This window comes from Cibotium barometz, chromosome 29, assembly GCF_041138505.1.
Source record: "Cibotium barometz isolate CiBa-2024 chromosome 29, ASM4113850v1, whole genome shotgun sequence".
NCBI classification, from domain to species: Eukaryota; Viridiplantae; Streptophyta; class Polypodiopsida; order Cyatheales; family Cibotiaceae; genus Cibotium; species Cibotium barometz.
This window is the reverse complement of record NC_141074.1, coordinates 25,481,638-25,507,767: the sequence shown is the minus strand read 5'-3', so window position 1 is coordinate 25,507,767 and position 26,130 is coordinate 25,481,638. Positions and strand designations below refer to the sequence as shown.

General features: G+C 45.7%; 1 protein-coding gene across 3 annotated transcripts; it reads left to right on the top strand.

Annotated features, from left to right (window-relative positions):
* The first annotated feature begins 818 nt into the window (after positions 1-818).
* Positions 819-25,931, top strand: LOC147621978 (uncharacterized). 3 transcript variants are annotated; one of them, XM_086823003.1, is made up of 7 exons: positions 819-1,218; positions 1,565-1,797; positions 21,436-21,512; positions 21,618-21,660; positions 21,754-21,811; positions 24,603-24,672; positions 24,795-25,931. In XM_086823003.1, coding segments are annotated over exons 1-7 (1,368 nt in total). In that variant the 5' UTR covers positions 819-1,216; the 3' UTR covers positions 25,680-25,931. The 3 variants fall into 3 exon arrangements, with proteins under 3 accessions (XP_086679129.1, XP_086679130.1, XP_086679131.1); XM_086823004.1 differs by having other exon boundaries at positions 1,550-1,797; XM_086823005.1 differs by having other exon boundaries at positions 1,550-1,797; positions 21,593-21,660.
* The last annotated feature ends 199 nt before the right edge of the window (positions 25,932-26,130 follow it).

The following is a 26,130-nucleotide window of genomic DNA, read 5'->3' as shown; positions in this document are numbered from 1 at the left end:
TTAATTTCTGATGAAGTATGGCTTGAGGTTCTGAAAGGCACGGAAGCCGATGACGATTGAGGGATGGTGTGCTTTGAAATTCATTATTAGTAAAATTAATATTGATAAAGTCTTCAATTGAAAGTTAGCAACCATAAACACACACAAGAGATTTTCAAAATTCCTAAAGTAGAGCTATATGCTTTGTGTACAACATGAAGCGCAACTGCAACTCATAATAGGTACAATGGGTGAAGGTTCTACTAGATGCAATATAAAAATGCGATGTCACATAATGTGGGGATAATCAACTCACACAAACAAAGGCTAACCAGAGCCTCTTTCTCTTTGGATACTACATGAGAACAACTAGTGCAAACATCGATGTGAAGAATGGAATCTGACATGTTATAGGCTTGCCTTGGGAAGAGAACCAATGCAGTGGCATATAGGTCGGCTTCCCTCCTAAAGTTTCAAAGTATAGTGCATGGATTGCTTAACTTATAGTGTTTCTTTTTGCAAGAAAGATGCAAGATTGTTTAACTTATCGTTCTTTTTGCAAGTAAGGTGCAAGTTTGTTTAACTTATCGTGTTTCTTTTTGCAAGTTAGGTACCTTGTTTTCTAAGAAGGTCTCTTTTAAAGTTGCCTTTGGGCAAAATTTTTCTTTGCCCTCCTAGTTAAAATTTTAACAAAAAACAATTATCTATTTAAGTGATATATTTTATTTTTTAAAATTACACAAATAATACCATATATAAGTTTTTTTAAAATTACACAAATAATAACCATATATTTCCTTGAAGGGTGAAAAAATATAAACCCGTCTCTTGCTGAATGACTGCGAGCGTCGACCTTCATTTGTTGCCGCAGACTGCTTGCGTCCACATGACACGAACGCAAGATTCCTACCAAAAGCGAAAGCCTTCTCTCACTTCCAGCTCCCTCGCGTGTCTTGCCAGCCACTTCGTTTGCTGCCGCCTCTCTTCTCTCGGAATCATCAATCGATTCTCATCACACACGCCTATCTACATTCGTTCTGGACACTAAGACCTCGCCTCTCCTCCACAAACATTAACTATCTGCCTTTATACCAAAGCCAGGTCAATATTCATCCGTGTACAGGTGGTTGATCTCTTGAAATCAATCTGAGTGAAGCAACCCTGCACATGAATGAACGCGTTCCAAGTTGTTGCGTGGGCCGGTGGCTTGCATGCGGTGAAAGGCGACTTCTCCTAAATGTAAGAGCTACCAACACGACAACATGTCCTCCTACCGAATTTGCGAAGATTAGCGGCTTCTCTCTCTCTCTCTCTCTCTCTCTCTCTCTCTCTTTTACATTTATATTGTCTCCAGTCAGTGAGTTGCGCGTGCGTGTGCAAACTACAGGCCCCTGTCTTGCCCAAATGTTTCCGTTTTCCGTTTGAGAGAGAGAGAGAGAGAGAGAGAGAGAGAGAGAGAGAGTACACAACCCACAGGGTCGAGTGTAGATTTCATGCTTCTAATAAAATGATAGCCTAGGTTAGGTTGCTCTATGAACAAAAGTTAACCTTTCCTGTTTGGGCTGTGCAGGACTATTATCTAGAGGTCACATCTTTCTCATAGATCAATGTACCAGGCCAATTGTACATCTGGCTTGATACATCAGAGGACCATGGGCCCTGAATACCAAGGCCCCGATGCCTCGGCCCTGTCTTCTTGCATGTCTGTTAATGCTCTTGGACCTAATGGGGTTGGTTCTCCAAAGCAACGGTTGAGGTGGACATCTGATCTACATGACCGATTTGTGGAAGCAGTAACTCAGCTTGGGGGTGCAGACAGTGAGTGTGCATTTCTACTCATATTTCATGTCTATAATGTAGGGATTTATGGGTATGTAATAGAAGCCTCCGTAAAGGAGCCTCTTTCAAGCAAGATGACATATACATAAAATGCATTGAATGTTGATTTACATTTTATAATTTATGCTGCTGTCATTATGGATGCTGAATGCTGAAAGATATTATGCTACCTTAATTTGTAGCTGATGCAGTTTCAAGATATCCTTGAAGATCTGCATATGAACTCAATAGCAAGAGAGTGTCATAGTGACAATTGTTACATGTACAAAAGATGCCTCTACTTTCACTTTTGTGTTTGAAAGATGAGTCCTTTAGGGCAAGGAACTTTCAAGAATGGGAAGGTTTGATAAGTAGGCCTTTCAAGAGATGAAGTGGAAGGGTGTCTTGTATTTATAATGGATGAAAAATGTCTTTGATGCATCAATTTCTTTTCCCTTTGATTTGTTCCGTAATGCTTTATTTTGTGCCAACATTTTAGCATTCAATAGATGGGCGACTAAAGAAATACGTTTTCCATAACCCTCAAATCAAATAGTAAAGCATTTAGAGTCATTTTCTTACAGTCTCTAAATTATTTGCAGGGGTTTAAAGAAATTTCGAATTGTTGGGCTGTCATAAAAAATATGGGCCTAGAAAATATGGGCCAGCGCCAAGTCACGTGCACCTTGCATTGGGGTAAACAGTGACACACTGGCATGATCATCGGTGCAACATTTGTACAGAAGTAGTACCTTTTTATAGGAATATTTGTCGTATGCCGTGACCCCATTGTGAGTCCTCAGTCCAGGGACAGTCAGGCACGAGCAATGTAGGTTAGTCTCCGAGCCTTAGAGGTTAGTCAAGTGTCAGTCCTTTTAACCCACTTGGAGAATTCATCAGATAGTGCATGTAGAGTCGGCCCTAGAAGTAGGTATACATCAGTAGGATTAAGCCTAAAGCATGGCTTTGCCTATGGGCTAGCCAAAGGGGCCAGCCATGGGCTTTATTGGCCTGTCCAAGGGCTAATCATAGCCCTGGGCCAGCTGACCAAGTATTGGGGCATTAATATGCTAGTCGCCCAACATTTACAGCGGGCCAATAGCTCTATGCTGGTCAAGTTCCAGTCGGCCAGCTGCTGTAGTCTGGCATGACAGCAAAAGCAGCTTTTTCCCATGCGTAGCATTTAATACAAATTTGTCCATTTTGCTACTAGTCGACAGCTTCTTCAGCAGCATAATGACATATAAAAGCAGTCACATCATTACCATTTCTTCATTCAGGTATTCAGCAAGTACAAGCAGCAGATAATCATCCAATCATCTCAAGGCTATCAAGGAAGATCCTCTTTAACATTTAGCCAGCATATGTGCAGTCTCTGGACTTGCATTAGTGGCCCGAAGAGTCTTCAGTAGAGCCTTGGATTGGAGGATACTCAGTTGACGTACAGTCTTCCTCGTCCTTGCGTTGGGCATTCATATTGCTTGTTTACTCAAGCATTGTACAACATTCTCCAAAGAATAATATAAGCAAATACTCTTGCTTGCGCCGCCGGAAGGGGGGGGGGGAGAGCGAGTGGGCTTCAGTGGGTATTTGGGACCCAATAAGGTGTCGTTTACTTCACTCTCTCATTCTCTTCTCTCTCTAATCTCTCACCACATAAAGGTATAAAGAAGGCCCAAAAATAAAAGACTGGCTGAACCTGTTTTGGCTGAGATAGATCTCAACCCTTCACCTTCAAACCTTCACCCTTGCGTTAGCTTCTCCCTTGGCTGTCCTGGCCCTTGAGTAGCTGCAGCACTTTGTGAATTATGAGATGAATTGACCTGATTTATGCAATGGGTATTTATACCTTTCTCTTATGCTGGTCGGCTGGTTTTACTCTAGTCGGTTGACTAATAAAAGCCTCACGACTGCATCACATAGCATTAAATGCTGGAAAACCATGCGCATTCAGATATGGCTGGCTGGCCAGCATGCGCATCTGACATGGGCTGCTGGGCAGCCTGTCAGCTGCCTATCCAGAGGCCCTAGGGCTGGCCGACAGCCCCTCCAGCCCCTCCAGCCCATCCCATGGTTGGTGGGCACAGCCAAGGCCCTCCTGGCCCTTTGGGGGTGATTCTACACCTCCCCCATGCCCACATAACTGTTCTTGGGGCAGCCCTATGGGCTGGCCCCATTCCTACATGCAAATCCTACTTGTCTACACATCGGTTTGGCATCCGGTGCCATACCAGATACACAGAACCACTGACATCATTCCAGAGGGAGACTCACAGTGCGGACTGGCACTGTTTCATGTGCAGGACAATGCACACCTGACCTCGGACGATTGGAGTGGAACCCTGGTTGACTTGTCCCGGACTGGGCTTGCATGGGACTAGTTTTCCACCCCAGGTCCTGCACCTTCTGTACAGATATGTCTACGTGGCATCCAAGTGAGGGATGCACGTGACAGTGGGACACGGGAAGAAAGATTGCACTAAGTTTCGGTCACACCTTCGCCATCCGCCTCTAATGCCGTTTAGCTTTTGCCCGCTTTGAATTCAGTATCACCAATAGTATTTGATGATAAGCATGAGGGTGAGTGAGGTCGAGGGACAGACAAAGACTCTCATCTGTGCCTATGGCACTGTAAGGGGACTACAATTCATTGTCCTCTTTGACATGGGCAGTTCTGAGGATGCCATCTCTCCACAGTTGGCAAACAAGATGAGCTGTACCTTGGTTCCTTATCATTTAGATGTGGACGGGTTTACCCTTTGGTATGAAGGTACACACATTTCTCACAAAACTCAGCGGTTTGAGTTTCAGGTTCAAAGGGCCATATTCCAGCAGGATTTCATTGTCTCCCCTCTTTTAGGGTGCGACATGATACTCGGTATACGGTGGTTGAGACAGTATGCATCAATTCCTGATTGGAGGCAGGACACTTTCACTATTGTTGAAGGTTTTCCTGAGCTCATCATGATTTGTGAGGATCGGAGCATTCGTGGAATTCCACCCATTTCCCACATTCAGGCCCAACGAGCTATCAGAAAAGGACCAAAGTGTGCGTTACTATATATCCACTCTCAGTCTAATGCAGTTCAGATAGCATCCGCAATGGAGTAGCGGATGGTTGGTCTTTTGTCTCAATACAGCAATATCATTCTGCGAGACAACCTCCCACCCAGTATACCTGAGGACCATCGCATAGAATTGGTTCCTGGGTCAGAACCTCCAAACAAGTTTTCCTACCATCTTTCTAAGGCATTGGAGAGCGAACTGGAGCAGCAGTTAGCCCAACTACTCTGGTCTGGATTTATCCGACCGTCATCCTGTCACCATTTGGCCACCCAATTGGTCCACCCGTGCTTTCTCATTATGTATGTACATTGGACTGGCGTCCATGGCAGTTGCATATGCTCAGTGCCGAGGATTGATGCCACTCATGTGATACTATGGACTTGGCTTTCCGTTGGGACTTATGCATGTGTGTACATGTCCATAAATGCCTGGAGGATTGGTGTTCCATTGGGTCTGGTACCTCGTGTACTTGCCTGGAGTACGCCTATTTTGGTATAGTCTCATGAATGGGGATTCTCAATACTAGTGCTGCATTGCATAGCATCTTTATGTGCTTGCTTGCAATTGAATTTGCATGTTGTTTTCATGCTTGCTTGACCAATGTGTAGTTCTTAATAAGGGGACGCCCGCCCGTGAACCGTGTGTGTGAAACTGTCTGCTGACATGGTTATGTGGCATGTGAGAGGCGGTAAGTATTGGTCATAAATCTAGCCTCAGGAATTAGCATTCATTTATAAGTGAGTGTATACACACTTCATTAAGTTTTGGGCAACCAAAACTCACTTATAAATTATGACCAGCCTTGTGTTCGCACACACTGATGTCCTAAGGTGGACAAAACCCAATGCCCACCGCCCAAACCTTATCCCCTTTGTACAAAGGGAGCAACCAGCCATGTGTCCGTTCCAACTTGCACCACAAGGCACTTGTCCTCTCTACCTTGACACCTAGGGTGGACATCTCATCATCTCTCTCTTTCCTCTCTCTAGAAGTTGGCGCCCTTCTTCATGAGGTCTTTTGGCTGTATTTTCTACGACTTCTCCTTCCCAACTCCATATCCAAGCTTGCTAGTGTGTTTTCCAAGCTTCCAAGAGTGTTTCTAGGTGGTGTTTACTCTCCCACACACTCCCAATAATTAAAATTCAGCAAAACAGCTCTTATATTTGCTGTAATTTCTGGTCTTTTTACTGAAAACCCTAATTTCAGCCTTCCTTTCTCAAGTTGAATGATAGGGGAAGCTTTCCCAAGGTTCCCTTCATCCTCTTGAAGACTTTTGTCACGAAGGATCATGACAGATTGAAGATTTCAACACTCCAAACGCTTCCATCGCGAAGACTTCCGCTGTCATTTACTCTACTTGCAATTGGTAAGTGTTGATTCTTAAATATGGAAGCAAGTAGCAGGAGGGAGGAGCAGGACTCCTTGTTCACATACCTTGTGTAGTGTTCTCTTGTTCTACGTGCTCTCTTGGAGATTGTTGCTACCATGTGTTGGTGAAACAATAGAGGGCAGATGGTAGGGAACATGGGCACTTCAAAGGGTAGTGTGAGTTGCATGTCTACACTGACAACCACATTGTTTGCAATACTGTATTCATATGCATTGGTATGGAAATCTGGTGAGAAATGCCCATGACACTATGTTCTTGATTCTCCCAAGATCAATATACTTTATTTATTTGAGGGAGGGGTTGGCCGATCCGGCTCATTGTGCATCTCTTGTCAATTCAACAAATTACTTCTTGAATTGAGCATGTTGTCCATTAAATCTTGGTGTATTTACTAGCATTGTGCTCAACCAAGTTACTTATCCTCCCCTTTTGCTACTCCCATTCTGTTTGTCCAGAAGAAGGATAAGTCCGCACGCATATGTGTGGATTACAGGATGCTCAATAAGCTAACAGTTAAGAATAGATTCCCCATGCCCAAAATAGACATCCTAGAATGACTCAATGGTGCAAAATTTTTCTATAAGATAGATCTCAAGAGTGGCTACCATCGGGTTTGGATCTTCGAGGCCAACATTCCAAAAAGTGCCTTTAGGACTGAGCATGGCCACTACGAATTTGTGGTGATGCCCTTTGGACTCACCAACACGGCAGCAACGTTCAACAAAATGATGTCTCAGGTTTTTTGAGATCTCATTGGCAACTGCGCCTTCATCTTCTTAGATGACATCCTTATTAGATTTTCCCTCTTTTTTGTGTCTTGTTGCTAGCCGACTGCCCTTTCCTTGGCCGACCAGCAACGCCTTGACTATATATAGCATTTGCCTCACCATTCAGTCTTTTGTACCACTTCATAGATCATATCCGGTACCACTTTTGTTGCTGTTGCTGTTGCTGTTGCTGTTGCTGGGGACTGCACAACATCTTCTTTTTATCATCAGCTCTTCAGGTCAGCACATCAGCGTTTTACATCAGGTCACACCTTGGGACAACAACTCACTCTTTGCTATAGGTTAGCACATCCGCATTTTATATCAGGCCACACTTTGGGACAGCAGCCCACTCTCTGCTACATACAGTACATCAGCGTTTTCTCCTATAGTTTACCTTGGGACAGCAGCCCACTCTCTGCTACATAGAGTACATCATCGTTTTTCTTCTACAGGTTACTTTGGGATAGTAGCCCACTCTCTGCTACAACACATCATCGTTTTTCTTCTAGTTTACTTTGGGATAGCAGCCCTCTCTGCCCACCATCTCACCTCATCGGGACGGTAGTCCTCTCTGCTTATCTTCGACACCGACCACCTCATGGAGTGCCTTTGCCTCATCAGCTCTGACATCCTCTTTGCTTCTGCACTGGTCTACTTCTTAGAGTCACCTCACATTAGAGGGCTCTTGTACATATGTTCACTCACCATTATATATAGACTCACTCACCTATTTCATGCTGTGTTGTTTTGCTCTGATCTCTCGTACATCTGGTCCTTTCGTCCTTTTTCCCTCACAATGTGGCACATGTTTTGCAACTCTCGTAGGACAATGAGTTGTTTATCAATGCCAAGAAGAGTGAGTTTGGAGCACTAGAAATCCATTACTTGGGATACATCATCAGTTCATTAGGTATTAGCCTCGATCTTGAAAAGGTACATGCCATTCTCAGTTGGGATGCTCCCACTACAGCCTAGGAAATCCACTCATTTGTGGGTCTTTGTTAGGCCTACAGCACACACACGGACAATTTTGCTGACCTTGCAACACCTCTCACTGACTTGCTCAAGGGCATGAAGATTCGTCGTCAGAAAGTGTCTTGTCACGGGCAAGGCTCTAGAGGCATTCCAGGCAATGAAGAAGGTTGCCCCTGAGTCACCAGTTTTGAAATTGGTATCATGGGATGATCCTTTTGAGGTGATTACCGATGCCAGTAACCTTGCCATTCGAGCTGTTTTATAGCAAGATGGTAGACTAATGGCTTATTATAGCCGTAAGTTGAATAACACCGAGAAAAATTATTCGGTGTATGACAAAGAGCTTTTGGGGGTGATGCTCTTAAACATTGGAAGAACTTCGTGTATGGGAGGGACTTCACAGTTAAGATAGATCACCAGACACTTAAATGGTTCAAACCATGCCTAGTGCCCAATGGAGTGACAAGCAGTCCAGATGGAGTCAATTGTTCCAACAATTTGGGGGAATGATTGAATACGTCCCTAGCAAAAACAACCCCTTTGCCGATGCTCTTAGTCGAAAAGGCACAATCCAGACATTGCAGAAGTCCACAGTGCTGGAAATTCAAGGCAAAGACTTGGACAATATGAAGGCACAGTATCCAGATTCGAAAGAGTTCGGGACTCAATATCAGTTGGCCCTCAGTTCAGAACCAGGCCACTACAGTATACAAGATGGTTGGTTGTTTTTCAAGAACCGTCTTTGTGTACTCAAAGAAAAGTGCCAAGTCTTTCTCCATGATGTCCATGACTCTCTTGTTGGAGGTCATAGGGGTATCAACAGTACCTTGGAGAAGTTAGAGAGGCCATTCTATTGGCCTAAGATGTAACGGGATGTCTACCAACACGTCCAATCATGTCAGATATGTCAAAAGGTGAAAGTTCCTCATATAAAACAGGCAGGGTTACTTCAGCCTTTGCCTATTCTTGAGGGACCCTTGTTAGCAGTCATCTCCTGTCTGTACACACTGTCAGGGCCTTTGTTGTGGGTGTGCCCGCGCGTATTTGGTGTCTTCCCATTTTTCCTCACTCTTCGTATTTTTTCTTATTTATTTGGAGCTGTGTATGGGCTGTTGGCTGTGCCCAGATGGCTGGCCGACTGTATCTGTGATGCCCGACCTTTTTTCAGTGCTGGTCGATTGCTTCTTTTCTGGCCGACTGGATATTTCTTGGTCGTGGGCTGCTGTCGGTTGATTCTAGGCTGGCCAACCAGCAGCCAGGGGCCATATAAAATGGCTCCTTGCCCTCACACTTCATTATTCTATATTCCGGGATTTTATTGGTGTATATAGCAGAGTTACACTAGCTTCTCTTTCTCTCTCTCTCTTTCATCTGTTTGTTGCTCTCTATAGCAGTTGTCTTCATTTCCGCTGGGCATTCTGACATGGTATTAGAGCCCCAGGTGGCTTGAAGCTTGGAGATAGTGGGACGTTGAGGGTTTGCTGATTGAAGTGCTGATTGGAGACTGTTTGGGCTGTACGGGACTTGGAGATCAGGTAGAAGGCGGCCATCACCGTTGGATAGCCACCTTGCATTCTATTGCAGCCTCTTCTTCTTCTTTTTTCCCACCCACCCTCCCTTCACAAGACCTTGTGAACCCTTGAGATGGCAGATTTGCTTGAGATGGCTGAGAAGCACGTGAAGATCCCGACACTCCCCACATTCCTGATGGACCGCCAGCTGGACAGGAACAACTATGGCATATGGAAGGTAATGATGGAATTTGTTTTGGAGTCCTATGACTTGGCTGATTTCATTGTTGTTGGGGTTCCACGGCCGGAGTTGGAAGAAGGGGAGTTACCCTCTATTCGGAAGGAGGAGACGCAGGCACAGTTATGGGATAGTGTGAATGCCCGAGTCCGTTCTTTCATCTTCCTCAAGTGCACACCACAGGTGATCAATCACATAAAGCATATGATGCTGGCCAGAGGAATTTGGCAGCATTTGGCTTCTCTCTACAATAGGGTATCACCCATGAAGAGAATCTCATCGCAAAGAGGCCTGAGCCGTACGCAATGCGACAGGGCTCAGTTGCATGACTCTATTTGACGTCGTTGGCGAGTCAAATTCAACCTATTAGTAGCTACGTCCCAAAGGATGAATGCCTGTGATCTTTGTAGGCGCTCCAAGGAGGCAACCTTGTAGAAGATCTTTGAGTTGTCCGCACGTTGGGTGGCTACCAACAATCTTGCACACTAGAGTGGAAGTCTCTAGAGATGCAACTGTCGTAGTGAGGAGTTGGAGGTCCGCTTCTGAGAAGGACAGGCAAGGGATGGCAGCCTCAGTTGGGGATGATGGAGTAGCTGCCATGGAGTCCTCCTGAGGGGTGAAGACCAGAAGGGGCCGAGGCTTGCCAAATGAAAAATGCCCAAGAACAAGAGAAATTGCCTCAAGAAATGGAGGGAACGGAGAGATGGAGCCGAAGGGGAAATGGAGGGGGGGATTGGAGAGGCTGCGGGGGAGGGAATGGTGGGGGGATGGAGCGGAGGGAGGAGAAGGGGGGAAGGAGGCATAGGTGGAGGGAGGGGAGCAGGCGGGGGGCAGCGAAAGAGAGACAGAGGGGGAGAAGAGTAGCGAGAGAGGGAGGAGGTGCAGGAGGGAGGGGGGCAGAGTGTGCGGAGAATTGGCGGAAAGAGGGGGCGGGGAGGGGGGGTGCAATCGGTCAGAGGAGGCCAGCAAGGGGCCGGGGGGGGTGCGGGCCTGTAGGGGGGCGCAAGCGGAAGAGATCAAGGCACAGGCGTGAAGGAGGGGGGGGTGGGGAGCTGTGCTCAAGGGGAGGGGTGCACAAGGAAAAGGGCGGGGGTGCACAGGTCGAAGGGAGGGAGGGCAGACAGGCAGGGGGCGAGAGAGGTGGCAGCAAAGGGGGGCTGTAGGCAGCACAGAGGTTCACGCTGGGGGGTGGGGGCTCTAGCTCTCACAACGTTTTTTTTTTCATATCACTGTGTTCTTTTGTATCATGTGATTGCAGTTTAGAGTCCATATCACTGTGACTAATGAAGGTCTGTCAGGCATCATCTCCATCACTGTGAAGGGAGGTTTGTTGGGTATTTCGGAGTTAGTTGGTGTGAACACTCTTTGGCTGTGAGTAGCCCTTATTTGGTTTGTCAAAAAATAAGGCTTGATGCCTATAAAAGCATGTCCTTGGTGGCTCTATAACAATGAGCATCATTTGAGTTGTGCAATCTCTCTCTCTCTCTCTCTCTCTCTCTCTCTCTCTCTCTCTCAGGAAGTAACAACATGGACGAAGAGGAGATTGTCGCCGAACTCGGAGGAGCCGCCGATGCTGCATTTCATACACCCCCTTCTGTTAAGAAGTTTTATGTGAGAAAAGGTAGGGAATGGACACTCTCTCCGGGGTCAAAGCGACTGGGGAAGACATCCAAGAGAATCGATGAAGCAATGTATGATGAGATACACAGATTGGTTAGGACAGAGATACGCCGTGAGGAAGTTAAGCAAGAAATATAGCAAGAAACACATGCCTGTTTGGCTGAAACGTATGCAGACATGTATGCAAAGATGAAGGGCAAGATGCAAGCCCAAGTACGGGTGGAATTGCAGGTTGTACAAACTTTCATGCAGGCTGAAATCAAAAAAGAATTGCAAGAGGAAATGCATGCAGTGATTGCAGAGAAAGACAATATGATCTTGGAATTAAGGGCAGAGCTGAATGCATGCAAGGAAAAGTTAGACCATCAAAATGAGGGACAAGGCATGGCTGCAACACCTCAAATGTAGGAGAAAATAAAAGAACTAAAAATACAGGTGGAGAAGGAGATAAGAACCTTGGCCGAGGTTGCACAACGCACCAAGGCGGAGGTGGAAGAAAATGCTAAGTGGATTGATGTGGTAAAAAAGCACAAGGGAATGCCTGACAATAAAGTGGAGATGATGAATGCAACCCTCGAAGAAGAGGCTAAACGGCGAGCCAGAGCCCTACATGTACGGGTTAGAGGGTGGGGGTAGAAAGACAAGAAGATGCTAAGACACTGAGTACAAAGATAGGAGCCACAGAGATTCCTATAGCAGAGGCCTGGAGAGTGGGAAAGGATGCCACTAGAGCACAAGCGTTGATATTGAAATTTGCAGATATGGATAAGAAGAAGGTCTTTCTCGCTGAGAGGGCCGCGCTTAAGGGAGAGAAAATTTATCTAGATGAGGATCCTACGCCGGCCCAGGTAGCACACCGGAAGGAAAACATGCCTCGAGTGTTCGAAGCACGTAAGGAGGGGAAGTGGGCTGTATATAGAGATGGGCAAGTATTCATCCACGAGCGCCAGTCATCCTGACGGGGCACGGCCTATGGGACCTTGAAGTTATCGATGTGGAACTGCAATGGAGCCCTACGGGTAGATGCAGGGTACTTTGAGGACACTTTCAAAGGCCGGGATATTGCCATGTATACAGAGACACACCAATGTGCATGGAGTAAATTACCGGAGGCTCCTGGGTATAGATGGGAATCGGTATGTCGACCCCAACCACGCATAGTAGGGGGGACTAGAGGAAGTGGGGGGGAGCAGTATTGTTAAGGGAGGACTTACGGGAGGCAGTACATGTGATGCATAGAGGTGTAGACGCACACTACATGTGGATCAAAGTGAGCACAAATAGACCTCGGGACATTTACATTGCAGTATGCTACTTCCCACCGGCACATTCTAGATACGCTACGCCGGGAGAATCACCATATATGCCGCTGTACGAGGACATCATGAGATTTGCAAGCTTGGGAGATGTACTACTAATGGGGGATTTTAATGCACGTACAAGCCGGGAACAATCAGCTCTCTATGCTACGGATGAGCCCATGTACCGCGAGCTAGCAGCAGATGAGATAGGGATGCAGAGATCTACCCAGGACACAGGAGAGGTCACAGAATATTGGAGACACTTCCTAGCTTTGGGGAGTGCACGTGGGCTAGTTATCTATAATGGCCTATCCTGTTGGCCGGGTTCAGATGCTCTCACATGCTAGAACAAAAAGGGAGGAGCTAGTACAATGGATTACCTGATGGGCTCACCTACCTTGATACATGATATATAGGATCTCTCCATTTCGGGCAGACCCATTGGGATAGCAGCAGACCATGCATATTTGACATTTTCTGTGACTTGTGGATATGTTAGAGGCACACCACCCTCTAGTCATACCAGATACCCAAGATATCACTTTACTCGGGAGACCTCTAGGGTATATGGCTATGGCAGTGCAGTATATGATGGTCTATTCGCTCTTGACCCGAGCAGTCCACTTGATGAGCTTACGAAAGAGTTGGCAGATGTATTACATGGTTCAGCAGCCTATGCTTTCCCGTATACCCCCCCTCTTTCTACCCCTCCTCGCCATATGGCCCCACAGAATGGTTGGTACGATGATGAATGTCGCGAGACTCGTGACTGCTTGCAGCGGGAGATTACCCTTGGCATCCACACACACAGACAGGCTAGAACGCTCTTGTGCGGAAGAAGAAGCGGGATTACTTGGCCAAGCTTGAGATGGAGATATACCAACTATTTTTGGGGCAAGACAACAAGAGGGCATGGAAGATGTTCCATGAGCGACAGCCACCCACACCTATCATAGCACCTGAGGCATGGCATGAACTTTACATGAAGTACCAGGGCAGCCCCCCATCCCTCATCCGTCAACGACTCGCCCAGGTCATAGTACTTTTGTCTCCATTCGGATGGTTTTGGATGCTATTGACAGACTATGTAATGGAAGAGCCCAAGACCAGGATGGGCTGGTGGCAGAACATTTTTCACATGCCAGAGATGTATCGGCACCACTCCTAGTACACATGTCTAACAGGGCCATTTGCAAAGGTTTCCCAGACAGTTGGTCGGCACATACTATTGTACCTCTATTTAAGAGTGGTGACCCCATGATACCAAGGAACTACAGGACCATCATGATTGGCCATTGCTTGGCCAAGATATTCGGATCTATTTTGGATCGAGAGCTGACTAGATGGGCTGAGACACATGGACTCAGAGCACCTGGGCAGGTAGGTTTCAGACGAGGTTTCATGACTTTGGATCACATATTTACCCTTAGGGCTCTCATTGAGGAGGGACGAGCATGGGGGAAGAGGATATATTTATGCTTTGTGGACTTCCGCAAAGCCTTTGACACGGTGCCACGTGCCAAACTCCCGAGGAGATTGCATGACATTGGTGTTCTTGTGACGAGATGTAGTGGGGCATTTATGCATTATATGAGGTGGTAGAGTACGGACTCCTGGAGGCATGTTGGATACAGTGATTAGCACCATTGGGGTGAAGCAATGATGCCCATTGTCACCCACCCTTTTTGGACTTTACATTGATGAGATATCCGACTACATTAACAGGGTGGGGGGGCAGGGGGCCCGTCTGGCAGGGGTTTGGATACCCATACTGCTATATGCTGATGACATTGTACTTATTGCAGACTCCCCTGAGGGTTTGCAATAGCATTTGGATGCTTTGCAGTCGTTTCGTGTAGATAGGGACCTCACAGTGAACCTTGGGAAGACTAAGATTATGGTCTTCAATACCGCATAGGCTTGGGTGACTAGATCTGACCATCAGGTCACTTTTAGAGGTGAATCAGTGGAGTACACCAGATCGTATGTGTACCTAGGAGTCACATTCAGCGGACCACAGTTCTCTATGAGGCAAGTAGTAGAGGCTAGATTGGCACGTGGATATGCAGCCCTAGGGGCACTAGAGAGACAATGTGCCTACATTCAGTTTCAGGAGCCGCGCACCAAACTCTGGTTGTTTGACACATTGGTCACACCTACACTCTTATATGGCTCACCCATATGGGGACCCAGCCTCTACCACACGAGGAGGGAGCCGCTTGTCGACTAGGTCGGACCAGAGAGAGATTTCTATGATGGATGGCAGGTACTAGAGAAACCACTGGTGACTATGATCGCACACATGATTCGGAGCAAACCATCGGTACCTCACGAGATTGTCAGAGCAGAAATAGGAGCCGCACCAGTGGTTACCGAAGCCCTGTTCCACTTAGTGACATTTTTGTAGAGGATATGGGAGCTCCCCAGACAGAGATACCCACACCTAGCACTTATCTATTCCAGGCAGTTAGCGGCGGACGACGATACACGATGTTGGTACACCCAGATGCGTACCTGGGTGAGATTACATGGCATGACGATTGATGCACTCCCTCCATTTGATTACAGCCTGGAATGCCCCTTCTTGGACCTTAGTGGCTTTGAGTAGAATAGGGTGATCAGGATGGACATTGTGAGGCTAGATGCAGAAAGGACATGGTCCAGCCCCCCCCCTACCACTAGCACGAAGATGGCCCACTATCGGGACCATTTTCTACATCTCTCCCCAGATGGATTTGTGACACGGTCTACATACATGGACACCCATCTCTCACATGGCATTCGTATTGCCATTGGACAGATCCGCACTTCATCACATCAGCTGAGGGTAGAGACTGTAGATACGAGGGGATGAAGCCAGAAGACTGCATTTGTCAGCTATGTCACTAGGAAGTGGAGTTAGAGGAGCACTACATATGCCGATGTACTGTGTACTATGAGATACGAGGGAGATACTGGTCTCTCTTCCGAGAGGGTTTTGGACCATTATGACATGTGATGGAGTTTGAGGATCAGAGGTGTTTGGGGCTTTTCTTATTGGAGCTCAGATGCCATTGAGAGACTCTCCTCTATGAGCTAGGAGAGCACACCAGGATCCACCCCGCCAGCGAGCCATGACATATTTTTTCAGGGCCAGGACCACCTTGGCAGATATGACCAAGACCTCCACTACCCCCTCGGCGAGCCAAACGTCCCATAGACGTCCTTAAGGAGGAGTCACCCTTGACAGAGCCATAGCACTTTGTCGAGCAAGACGCTCATGCTTACCAGGACCTCGTTCATGGCCGCTTCATCACTAGTGGATCAGAGCCATCAGCACCCGCCACAAGAGACGACTGTCCCGCCACTTTAGTTTCTCTATCTTACAGCACCCCATGAGAGAGATATTGGGATGAGAAGATTACACCAGTCTTATGCTAGTTGTAGATATTATACACTTTTGTTGTACCTCAGTAGGAGTATTTTCCTTTCATAGCTGTTTAGGACTGTTTTAGGACTTTTTTAGTCCTTTATGTCTTACTTTTGATGAGACACCATCAGCTATGTACTATGTTTTGGTAGCCTGGGTGATAGCTTCCGCATCTACACCACTGGCATGGTTGGTGAGATTATGGGTGATTTGCGGCCAGTGGGATGACAGGCTGTGTGATAGCCATTTTGGATTACTAGAGACTGGCATAGTTGTAGCGCCAGCTCATTTAGTCAGGTTCACATTATGGACCGACCCTTGTATGTTGTAGTAGTTGAGTACTAACCCATATAGTGTGCACTCTTATCTTTATGTTATGTTGGTTGAGTAGAGAAGAAGAAGATAGAAGAAAATTCAGCCATCCATCCCTCTCTTGTGTCTTGCTCTCTCTTGTGTGTGTGTTTACTTGCTAGGGTTTGAAGCTCTCTCTCTCCCCCACATTCTCTTTATGGTATCAGAGCTTGGTTCGTGTGACAGCTAAGGAGGCAAGTAAGACAAGCCATTTAGACAAGCCATTCAAGATCTCCATTGTAGTTAGGGAGAATATTCCCAACTTTCGGGACTTAATATCTATGCTGGTCATAGAAGAAAAGGTTTTAGGTGAGGATTCGTCACAAAGCAAGAACACATCGGAACAGGCCTTCTACTCTAATTTAGGTAGAGGCAGAGGTAGAGACCATGGTCGAGGCCAAGGTGGTGGCCGATAAGGAAATCAGGACAACAACAGTCCAATGATTCACAGTAGCAATCATACACAGGTGGAAGAGGCCAGTCTAGAGACAGGGGGAGCCAAAGAGGCCGAGGTGGTTGGCAAAGAAATCAAAATGCAAATAGCATAGAGTGCTATTATTGTGGCAAACCAGGACACATGGCAAAGGACTGCTACAAAAAGCAGAATGACATTAAAAGTGGAAAGTTGCAGCAAGGCAACTACGCACCATCTAGCAAACATGGAGGTGATGACAGAAGTGAGCAGCTGTTTGTGATGCAGCACATGCTTAGTTTCATAACAGGGGATGTGTCAAGATCTTAAGATATATGGTATGTGGATTCTGGCGCCTCTAACCACATGACCAGTCATACTGAGTGGTTTAGAGAGATGCAAAAAATAGAAAAACCAGGTTATGTAGAAACAGGTGATGATACTGCGCATCCCATTGCGTATGTTGGTAAAGTGCCATTGTCTATGCAGGATGGCAAAATGAAGTACTTGGCTGATGTACTTCATGTTCTAAATATTACAAAGAACCTAGTTTCTGTTGGACAGATGGTTGAGCAAGGTCTACAAGTGAGGTTTAATACTCAAGGATGTTTTGTGGAAGACTTCAAAAATAAGTGTCGCTAAGGGTAACAGAAATGGCAGGATGTTTACTTTGGATGTAAACATGCCTGAGATAAAGGCAGCCATGTTTGCGCATGGAACAGGTGTCATTGCAGATATTGACATATGGCACAAGCGCATTGGTCATGTGAATGTACAGCGCGACTAAAGTCTATGCAGGCCCACAATATTATTGCAGGTTTGCCAAAGTTTAAGGTTGACAGTAAGCATAAGGTATGTGAAGCGTGCCAACTTGGTAAACAGGCCAAACATGCTTTCCCACATGAAAAGCATGTCAGTGCAAGGCCATTGGATGTCATACATTCAGATGTATGGGCATCGACCAAGACTGCAACAGTTGCAGGTTGCAGGTACTATGTTACATTCATTGACGACCACACTAGGAAAGTGTGGGTTTATTTCATGAAGGAGAAAAGTGAGGTGTTTACTCACTTTCAGAGATTTAAAGCCTTGGTCCAGAAGGAAAAAGGCATGCAAATAAAATGCCTAAGATCAGATGGTGGGGAAGAATATTTCTCCAATGAGTTCAGTGATTTCCTGAGAAAGCAGGGAATCAAGAGGCAGTTTACGTGGAGGTACACTCCGTAACAGAATGGTGTTGCAGAAAGGAAAAACAGGCACATTGCAGAAGTGGCACGTGCCTTGATGGCTGAAAAGAATATGCCATATTACTTTTGGACAGAAGCAGTAGCAACTACTGTGTACATTATGAACAGGACACCCACTGTAGCTGTTCATGGTATGACTCTTGAACAGAAGTTTAGAGGCATAAGACCGGATGTGTCTCACTTGAAAGTGTTTGGGTGTATTGCATATGTACATGTTCCTGATGAAGTGAGAACAAAGTTGGATCCAAAGACAGAGAAATGCATCTTCATTGGTTATGCTATGGAGCAATAAGGTTATAGATGCTATAACCCTACCACTCGTGAGATGCGAGTAAGCAGAGATGTTGTCTTCGATGAGATGAGTAGTTGGTATGCACCAGAGAAGGCAACAGAAGATGCAGATGTAAGAAGTGCTGATGTTGCACCACATGTAGAGCAGCAATCACAGGTGTTGAGTGGACCTGGGGAGTCCTCGAGCAGTGGATCCAATGTTAGCCTATGGTCAGGCAGGTTGAGGAATGATGCAGGTACACATGTATCACGGAAAGGGAAGGAAAAGGTAGATCAACCTTTTGTGCCTGATCTATCAGCAGGTAACTCATATGCGGATGGTGACTCTACTGGCCCTGAGCAGAGCCTTGATGAGGAGCTTGGCATTCCGTCTGTGGTTACTCTTGGTGTAAGGAGAACGAGGGCTGCTTTGAGGACACCTGGCAATGATCCAGGTGTACGTAGGTCTACGAGGGTTAGATACCCTGTTGACAGGTTGAGATATGATGGATATATAGCCTATCATTATGCTTACATGGTAAAAGCAATACAGGAGGTTGAACACTTGCTTTGAGTAGGCAATTGGAAATAAGAAATGGGAAGATGCCATGGATGAGGAGATGGCAGCATTGGATGCAAATGCAACATGGGAGTTAGTGCCTTTGCCTAAGGAAAAGAAGGTAATCGGATGTAAGTGGGTGTATAAAGTCAAGCACAATGCTGATGGTTCAGTGAGCAGGTACAAGGCAAGATTGGTTGCCAAGGGCTATGCGCCGACTTATAGCATAGACTATGATGCAGCCACCAGGTTATGAGAGTGATGCACATCCAGATTTTGTGTGCAGGTTACGCAAAGCCTTGTATGGCTTGAAATAGGCACCCAAAGCATGGTCAAACAAGATCGGGGAGTATCTTGTTACCATTGGATTTCAGATATCCAATGCAGATTTTTCACTATATGTGAAAAAGATAGATAGAGGGATCATGCTATTAGTCATATATGTGGATGACTTGATTATCACTGGTGATAGTGATGCAGACATACATGATGTCAGGATGCTTTTGAAGCAGAAGTTTGAGATGAAGGATTTGGGTGAGCTGCGGTATTTCTTGGGCATAGAGGTGGTGAGATAACTTCATGGCATTTTGCTATTGCAGAGGCAGTATGGCTTCGACATGTTGTCCAAGTATGGTATGACAGGCTGCAAGCCTATTTCAGTGCCATTGGAGCAGAACACAAAGCTTTTCGCAGATACAAGTGAGCTTTTGGAGGACCCCACTACATATAGGTGCATAGTGGGTAGTTTGATCTACATGACCATTATGAGGCCAGACTTGAGCTATGCTGTTGGACTTGTGAGTCAGTTTATGTATGCCCCTAGGAAGCCACACTTGGATGCGGCTAGATGGATCCTCAGGTACATAAAGTCCACAGTTGATTATGGACTTTTCTATGAGGTTGGTACAGAGATACAGTTGCATGGGTACACAGATACTGATTGGGCTGGTATTATTGCGGACAAGAGATCTACCAGTGGTTTTATGTTCTCATTTGGGAGTGTTGCTGTGAGTTGGAGCAGTAAGAAGCAGCCAACAGTTGCCTTGTTGAGTACAGAGGCAGAGTACAGGGATGCTGCTATGGCAGCTTGTGAGGTAGCTTGGTTTCAGAAGCTACTTGATGACATGGAAGAGCCCGTGGATAGGACAGTTTATATATATTGTGACAACATGAGCAGCATACAATTGGCCAGTAACCCAGTATATCATGCTAGAACGAAGCACATTGAGGTGCATTATCACTTTGTGAGGGAGAAGGTTCTAGCAGGAGATGTAGATCTGGTATATGTCAGCACAGAGGACCAGGTGGCTGACATCTTCACGAAGGCATTGGGCACAGAGAAGCTCTACAAGTTTAGGAGCTTACTTGGAGTGCAGTGTGTGGAGTTGAGCTGGAGGAGGAGTGTTGAGATATCGAGCTCAACTAGTGTTATGGCGGACATTGATGACGACCCGCCTAGGTGATAGCTTCCGTATCGACACCACTGGCATGGTTGGTGAGATCATGGGTGATTTGCGGCCAATGGGATGACAGGCTCTGTGATAGCCATTTTGGATTATTAGAGACTGGCATAGTTATAGCGCCAGCTCATTTAGTCGGGTTCACATTATGGACCGACCCTTGTATGCTGTAGTAGTTGAGTACTAACCCATATAGTGTGTACTCTTATCTTTATGTTATGTCTGTTGAGTAGAGAAGAAGAAGATAGAAGAAAATTCAGTCATCCATCCCTCTCTTGTGTCTTGCTCTCTCTTGTGTGTGTGTGTTTGCTTGCTAGGGTTTGAAGCTCTCCCTCTCCCCCACATTCTCTTTACTTTGGCCTTTCACAGACGTTAATATATCTTTCTTTCTTTCTCTCTCTTTCTCGTTTGCTACACATCTCTATCTGTCTCTCCCTCTTACTCTATTTCTCTATCTCTGAGCACCAATTCATCATGGCTTGAGCCTCCATGTCTCTCTTGCACATGCTCCGCTCCTGGTACCATGAATGCTAACAGCTACATGTACATATTTTTGGAGAAAGGATTGTGCTTACGATCTTTGCTTTCTTAGCTTGAACTTTATTCCTGGTTAATGAGACCTTGCTGGTCATATGAGCTTGGGAATTAGGTTGGTGCATCGTGCATTGTGAACCATCATTTGTAATATTGATATGCACTAGCCATTGAATCTCTTTTCTTGGTAGAGATACAGGGTCCTTTATTGACAAGGTGTCAGCAAAAATGTGGATGATGTTACAAATTAATATTTAGGTAGGAAAACAGATCCTTGTGCTGCCCTCAGAATAATCCTGTTATTTGCACCTTTTATACCTGGTTCTGTTTAAAAGATGTGATTTTATGTTTGTGCTACTTGTGCTCTTTGGAATCTCTAAGGCATTCCTGGCTCCCATTTGTTTTCTAGTCCAACAAATTTCTCTGTTTTTGTTCCAAATTTACTTTTGAATGGAGGGATGCAGTACCAAATTACACTGTTTTACTTTTGTATTGGGGGTTTGAAAATCAATCATTGCTTTGCAGGGGCTACTCCAAAGGCTGTCTTGAGAGTCATGAGAGTCCATGGCTTGACAATTTATCATGTCAAGAGTCATCTGCAAGTAAGTATGACATATGATGATGATAACTAATTCTTACTGTTAGATCTCTCAGGTGTAGAATCTTCACTTAAATACTCAAGTTGTGTCCTACCCTGTGCATTTCAGAAATATCGGCTTGCTAAGTACATGCCGGATCCAATCATCAATGGTACGGGCAATTGAGTACAGCCTTGTTAGAGAATCTTGATTGTGTGCATGAATACATGATGTTGTCATCTAAATTTTCCATCACTCTATGCAGTTGCAGGATCAGAGCAAAAGGAAGGATTGGAATCATTATTAAATATGGACTCTTCATGGTGAGTATAAAATAACTACCTTCCATCTCCTATCAACATTTGTTAGTTCAACATGTATGGAGATGTCCATATTGCTCATGCCATAGTTTTCTACTACCCAAATTGGCTTGGAATGTGTTTCATCATAGAACTTATGCAAGTTACCCTTGGCAATGACCTTGTCATCTCTGTCAAGAATGATAGGACCAATCTGGTTGAAGTGAATCCATAGATCATTGTTCATGATGACCGAGACATAAAAAAGATTCTCTGATATTTGGGAGTCAATCCCTTCTTTAGACATGAGTGAGATAGTACTTGTATCTTTGATAGGGCACTGTGCACCATTCTTACTACCACGATAATGTCATCTCTCACAAGCCTAAGGGTGGGATACCAAGTGGCCGTATGTCTCGAAGCTCTACTGCCGATGATCCAAGAATCATCTTAATATGCTACATTTGCTATATCATTGCACATATTCTCGATGGCCACCAACAACTCTTACCTTTGCAGCATTATAATTCTTCCTTGGTTTTCAGATTGTCGTTTTTGACACATGCTTGCTTTTTCCTCCACTCTTTAGCTGTGTGTCTTTTCTTGTTACAATTTAAGAAATTAACTTTTTTCTTGTTCTCTGACGAGTTAGAATCCTTACCCTTCTTCTTTTGCTCACCACCATTGAGACTCCACATCTACATCTGCAGGTACGGAAACCAAATATTAATGGGGAGGGTGATTAGGGCGTTCTGTATTAATGGCTATGTTAGGCGCTCTTTGTCCGCAATGAGGAGGGGGGTTGGCAAAGCATCTACTGAAGAGTGGTTCAAGCTTGAAGAAAAAGTTGCTGCAATGTTTTTTTCAAAAGATGTGTCGAGCTTGCGAGAAGAGGAGCCTTGGTGAAGATCCATCAGACGCTAGAGGCAGGGATTGTCACGGGTGGGGGTGCCATTGAAGCTTGCCCAGGAGTTCCATACTTTGAATGATTTGGTCAGTAGTGCCTAATCTGCTCTTATGAAGGGGTTGAATCGTGATGTTTTAGGCTAGCTTGGTCCAAGCAGTGTAGCCAACACTCCCGGTGCATAGGAATTTGCGGATAAGCCTTTGTACCTGGCCTATGTATGAGCACGAGAAGGACTGACAAGACATGATGTACCACCTGTGGTGGCTAGGAGGACCGAGTTGGCCCCGGGAGCCCACTGTGCCAGGGAAACCCAAGTTGTGCTTCAGTGTAAGGGCTTTTGACAAATGCTCAAGAGCAGGGTCTATCTGTTGGTTTGGGGTAATGGTAGTGGTAGCTTGGCATCCTAGGAGTGCATTGAGGTGTCCTTGGGAATCTACTGATAGGTCTCTAACGGTTGCCAAGTTGGGAAAGGGGAGTCCATCCAGACTGCAGGATTTGTGCCAATTAATTTTTGCCTGTGAGAAATCTCGATCACAGCTGCAAAAAGTTGTAGGTTCTCCTCTATACGGGTGAGGAAGGTCTCCATATTGTCAGCAAACTTGGGAGTCCAAGATCTTGGTCTGAGGCCTTGTAAGCTTGTATCTTGCCTATGGCACAAACACGAAGAAGAAAGGGGCTAGGGGCAACCCTAGCAAACCGAGTGGGAGATGAAGAAGTGATGACCCCATGTGCCGTGAATTAGTACCCGGCTGTGTGGTAAGGAGTAAAGAGTCCCGACACTCCCTTCACCTAGGTGGCTGAAAATCTTATAAAGATCATAGTGCCCTCCAGCAAGGGTATAACAGGGAGGTGTGTTGGAATTACTTAAACATAAACATGATTAAAGGCCACACAACATGGCATCTCATAACCACAACATTGACATGGCGCTGCTGCATCCGATCATAGTCACCTGTGAAGTGCTCCCACCACCCACCAAGGATGTGGATGATGTCCATCCAAATTAAGTGGATAGTCTCTGCCAACAGGGTGACAGTTCCATCAATGACGTGGCTCTATCAGGCACACCAAATGTGCCATGCGGTGATGCTTCTGATGAGCTCCCATCTCTGGCTGACAAAGGATTCTGAGGTCTACTAGGGCACTCGGACCGAGGAGGTAGGGATGGCCGAGATCAAAAGTGAGTGAGCTAAAGGGCGCAGTGCCTAAGGAAGTGTAGAGAGCTGTCGGGGCAGGAGGGGGGGGGGTGTTTGGGGCGGTGGTGTTCCTGGGGGCATGACTTGGAGTGGATGTCTTTCTCTCACCGGCTGGGGGGCCTCTGGGGATGGCTGGGTTTGAGTAGGCTCTTGTGGCTAGCGTCTCTCATAATGTATTGTCGAGGACTGTGGGAATGATTGAAGGGGCCGTCGAATCCTCTAGGCTCTTAGAGAGTGGATCCTGTGATAACAGCATTGGGGGCAGGATTGCACTACGTGTCCCTGGCCAGGGAGCTCCATGAATTCTCTCCTCTGTGTAAGTTGAAATAGGTTCGAGAGGTGTTGAAGTAGATTCTGTGTTGAGGGTATGATCAATCGGATGGATGGGAGGCCTGCAGCCTGAGCAATGGCAGCTGACCTACCTGATGAGGAGATACTATGAGCTGCTTCCCATCATTATCCATCACGTGGAATAGCTTGTAGAATCCCCTTAGACCACAGCGTGGATTCCCTTCCTTAGGCTGAACACCCTCTCTTGAGGAGCATCAGAGTGAGTTGCAAATAGCTGAATTTCATGTAGTCTAGATGAGCACGAATGCCTTCTGGAAGTGCAGGAAAGTCAGGTACCAAAAAATAGTGAATATGCACTTGAATGAAGAAAAATAAAAAAATAAAAGAAATCTCATGCAAATTTTCTGTGGTTTAATCACAGTGGCATCGAGATAACTGCTGCACTGCAAATGCAAACGGAGGTTCAGAAGAGGTTACACCAGCAGATTGAGGTTATTCTTGTTTACATTGTGATGAATTTTACTTGTAGGCTTTCCTAAAAGGCCTCTTGTAGGGATGCTTGCAATTTGGTCTACAACTTTGGAATCTCACTGACACCAGACTGTTGAAGCAGGTACAGAGGCATTTGCAGATGAGAATTGAGGCTCAGAGCAGATACCTGCAGAAAATTCTGGAGGAGCAGCAAAGAATGGGTAGTTCTCAAGAGCAGTCAAGCTCTCTACCTGCTGCACCTCTTCCTTCTCCCGTCCAACCACTACAAGCAATTACAAGCAAAGTACAATCTTTGCCATCTTGTTTAGCTTTAAAAATATCTTCACAAGAGAATCACAGGTTGAGGGCAGACACAGATGGAAAGTCAACCATATCAGATATGCCATCACAAATGCTAAATGTGAAGCAAGAGCGGCCAAGAGGACCAGGGCAATCACAGCACATGCTATGCTTGCCATATGGAGCGTCCAAGAGACCTGCTGTTTCAGCTCTCTCTCCAGCTCAGAACTCAAACCATACTCCATCCAAAAAGGCACGTTCAGGGGATGAAAGAGCAGAGCTGCCCTCTAGACATTGTTTGGAAGAAAGAATGGCACACTCAGAGGCTCATACACTTCCATCAGAGTATCAAATGTTGGGGTCACACACTAATTTAACCTTCAACAGAACTACAATGCCAATCCGTTGTGAACGTCCTCTCATGCATCTTGGAGCTCTTGTCAAAACGCAAGAGCAGCAGCAGCAGTTGCATCCACAGCCAAATCACGAGGACTCTGATTCACCACAACCATGCCATCCTCCTCCACCCTTAGGAAACTCTCAGTCGATGGTGCTTGTGCAGTCTCATTCGGAGTCCCATCTTCAAATTCCATCCTTATCCAAAGAAATAGGCCGTGACTGTGTGTTGGAAGCAATTCATAGTCCGGAGGAATTACTACCCTCTCCTATGTACTTCTATGACACATGGAATCATGAAAGCCCATCCGACAGTCATTGTGGCCAATGACATCATGGCCTGCTGTCGAACACTTAACCTTTTTTTATGACACTGTTAAAACTCACAAAAATTAAGTAACCCCTCAAGAAGGAAGGTTTCTAAAGATTAGCCTCACCAGAAATAACCATAATCTTACTAGACTTATGCCAAAAATGACTCCTTGTCATGCATTGTCATGCATTGGAAAACTAATCCTTGGTAGTTGTGGAGTCCATTAATCCACTTTAACTTTGATGAATAAACAGTACGAATTTTGACACCTTCTGGAGCGTTCGCCGTGGTAATAATGCTCATATATGTGCTCAAATCAACATCATTTGACTTGAATTTGGCCCAAACTTTGACCATGAACTGTTCTCACAGTTTGCGTGTGACCCATCTCGGACCAACTTGCTAATTTTAGAAGATGCTATTTTTGGTAAGTGATCTATTCTCAACTAAATTCGGTTATTAAATCAAC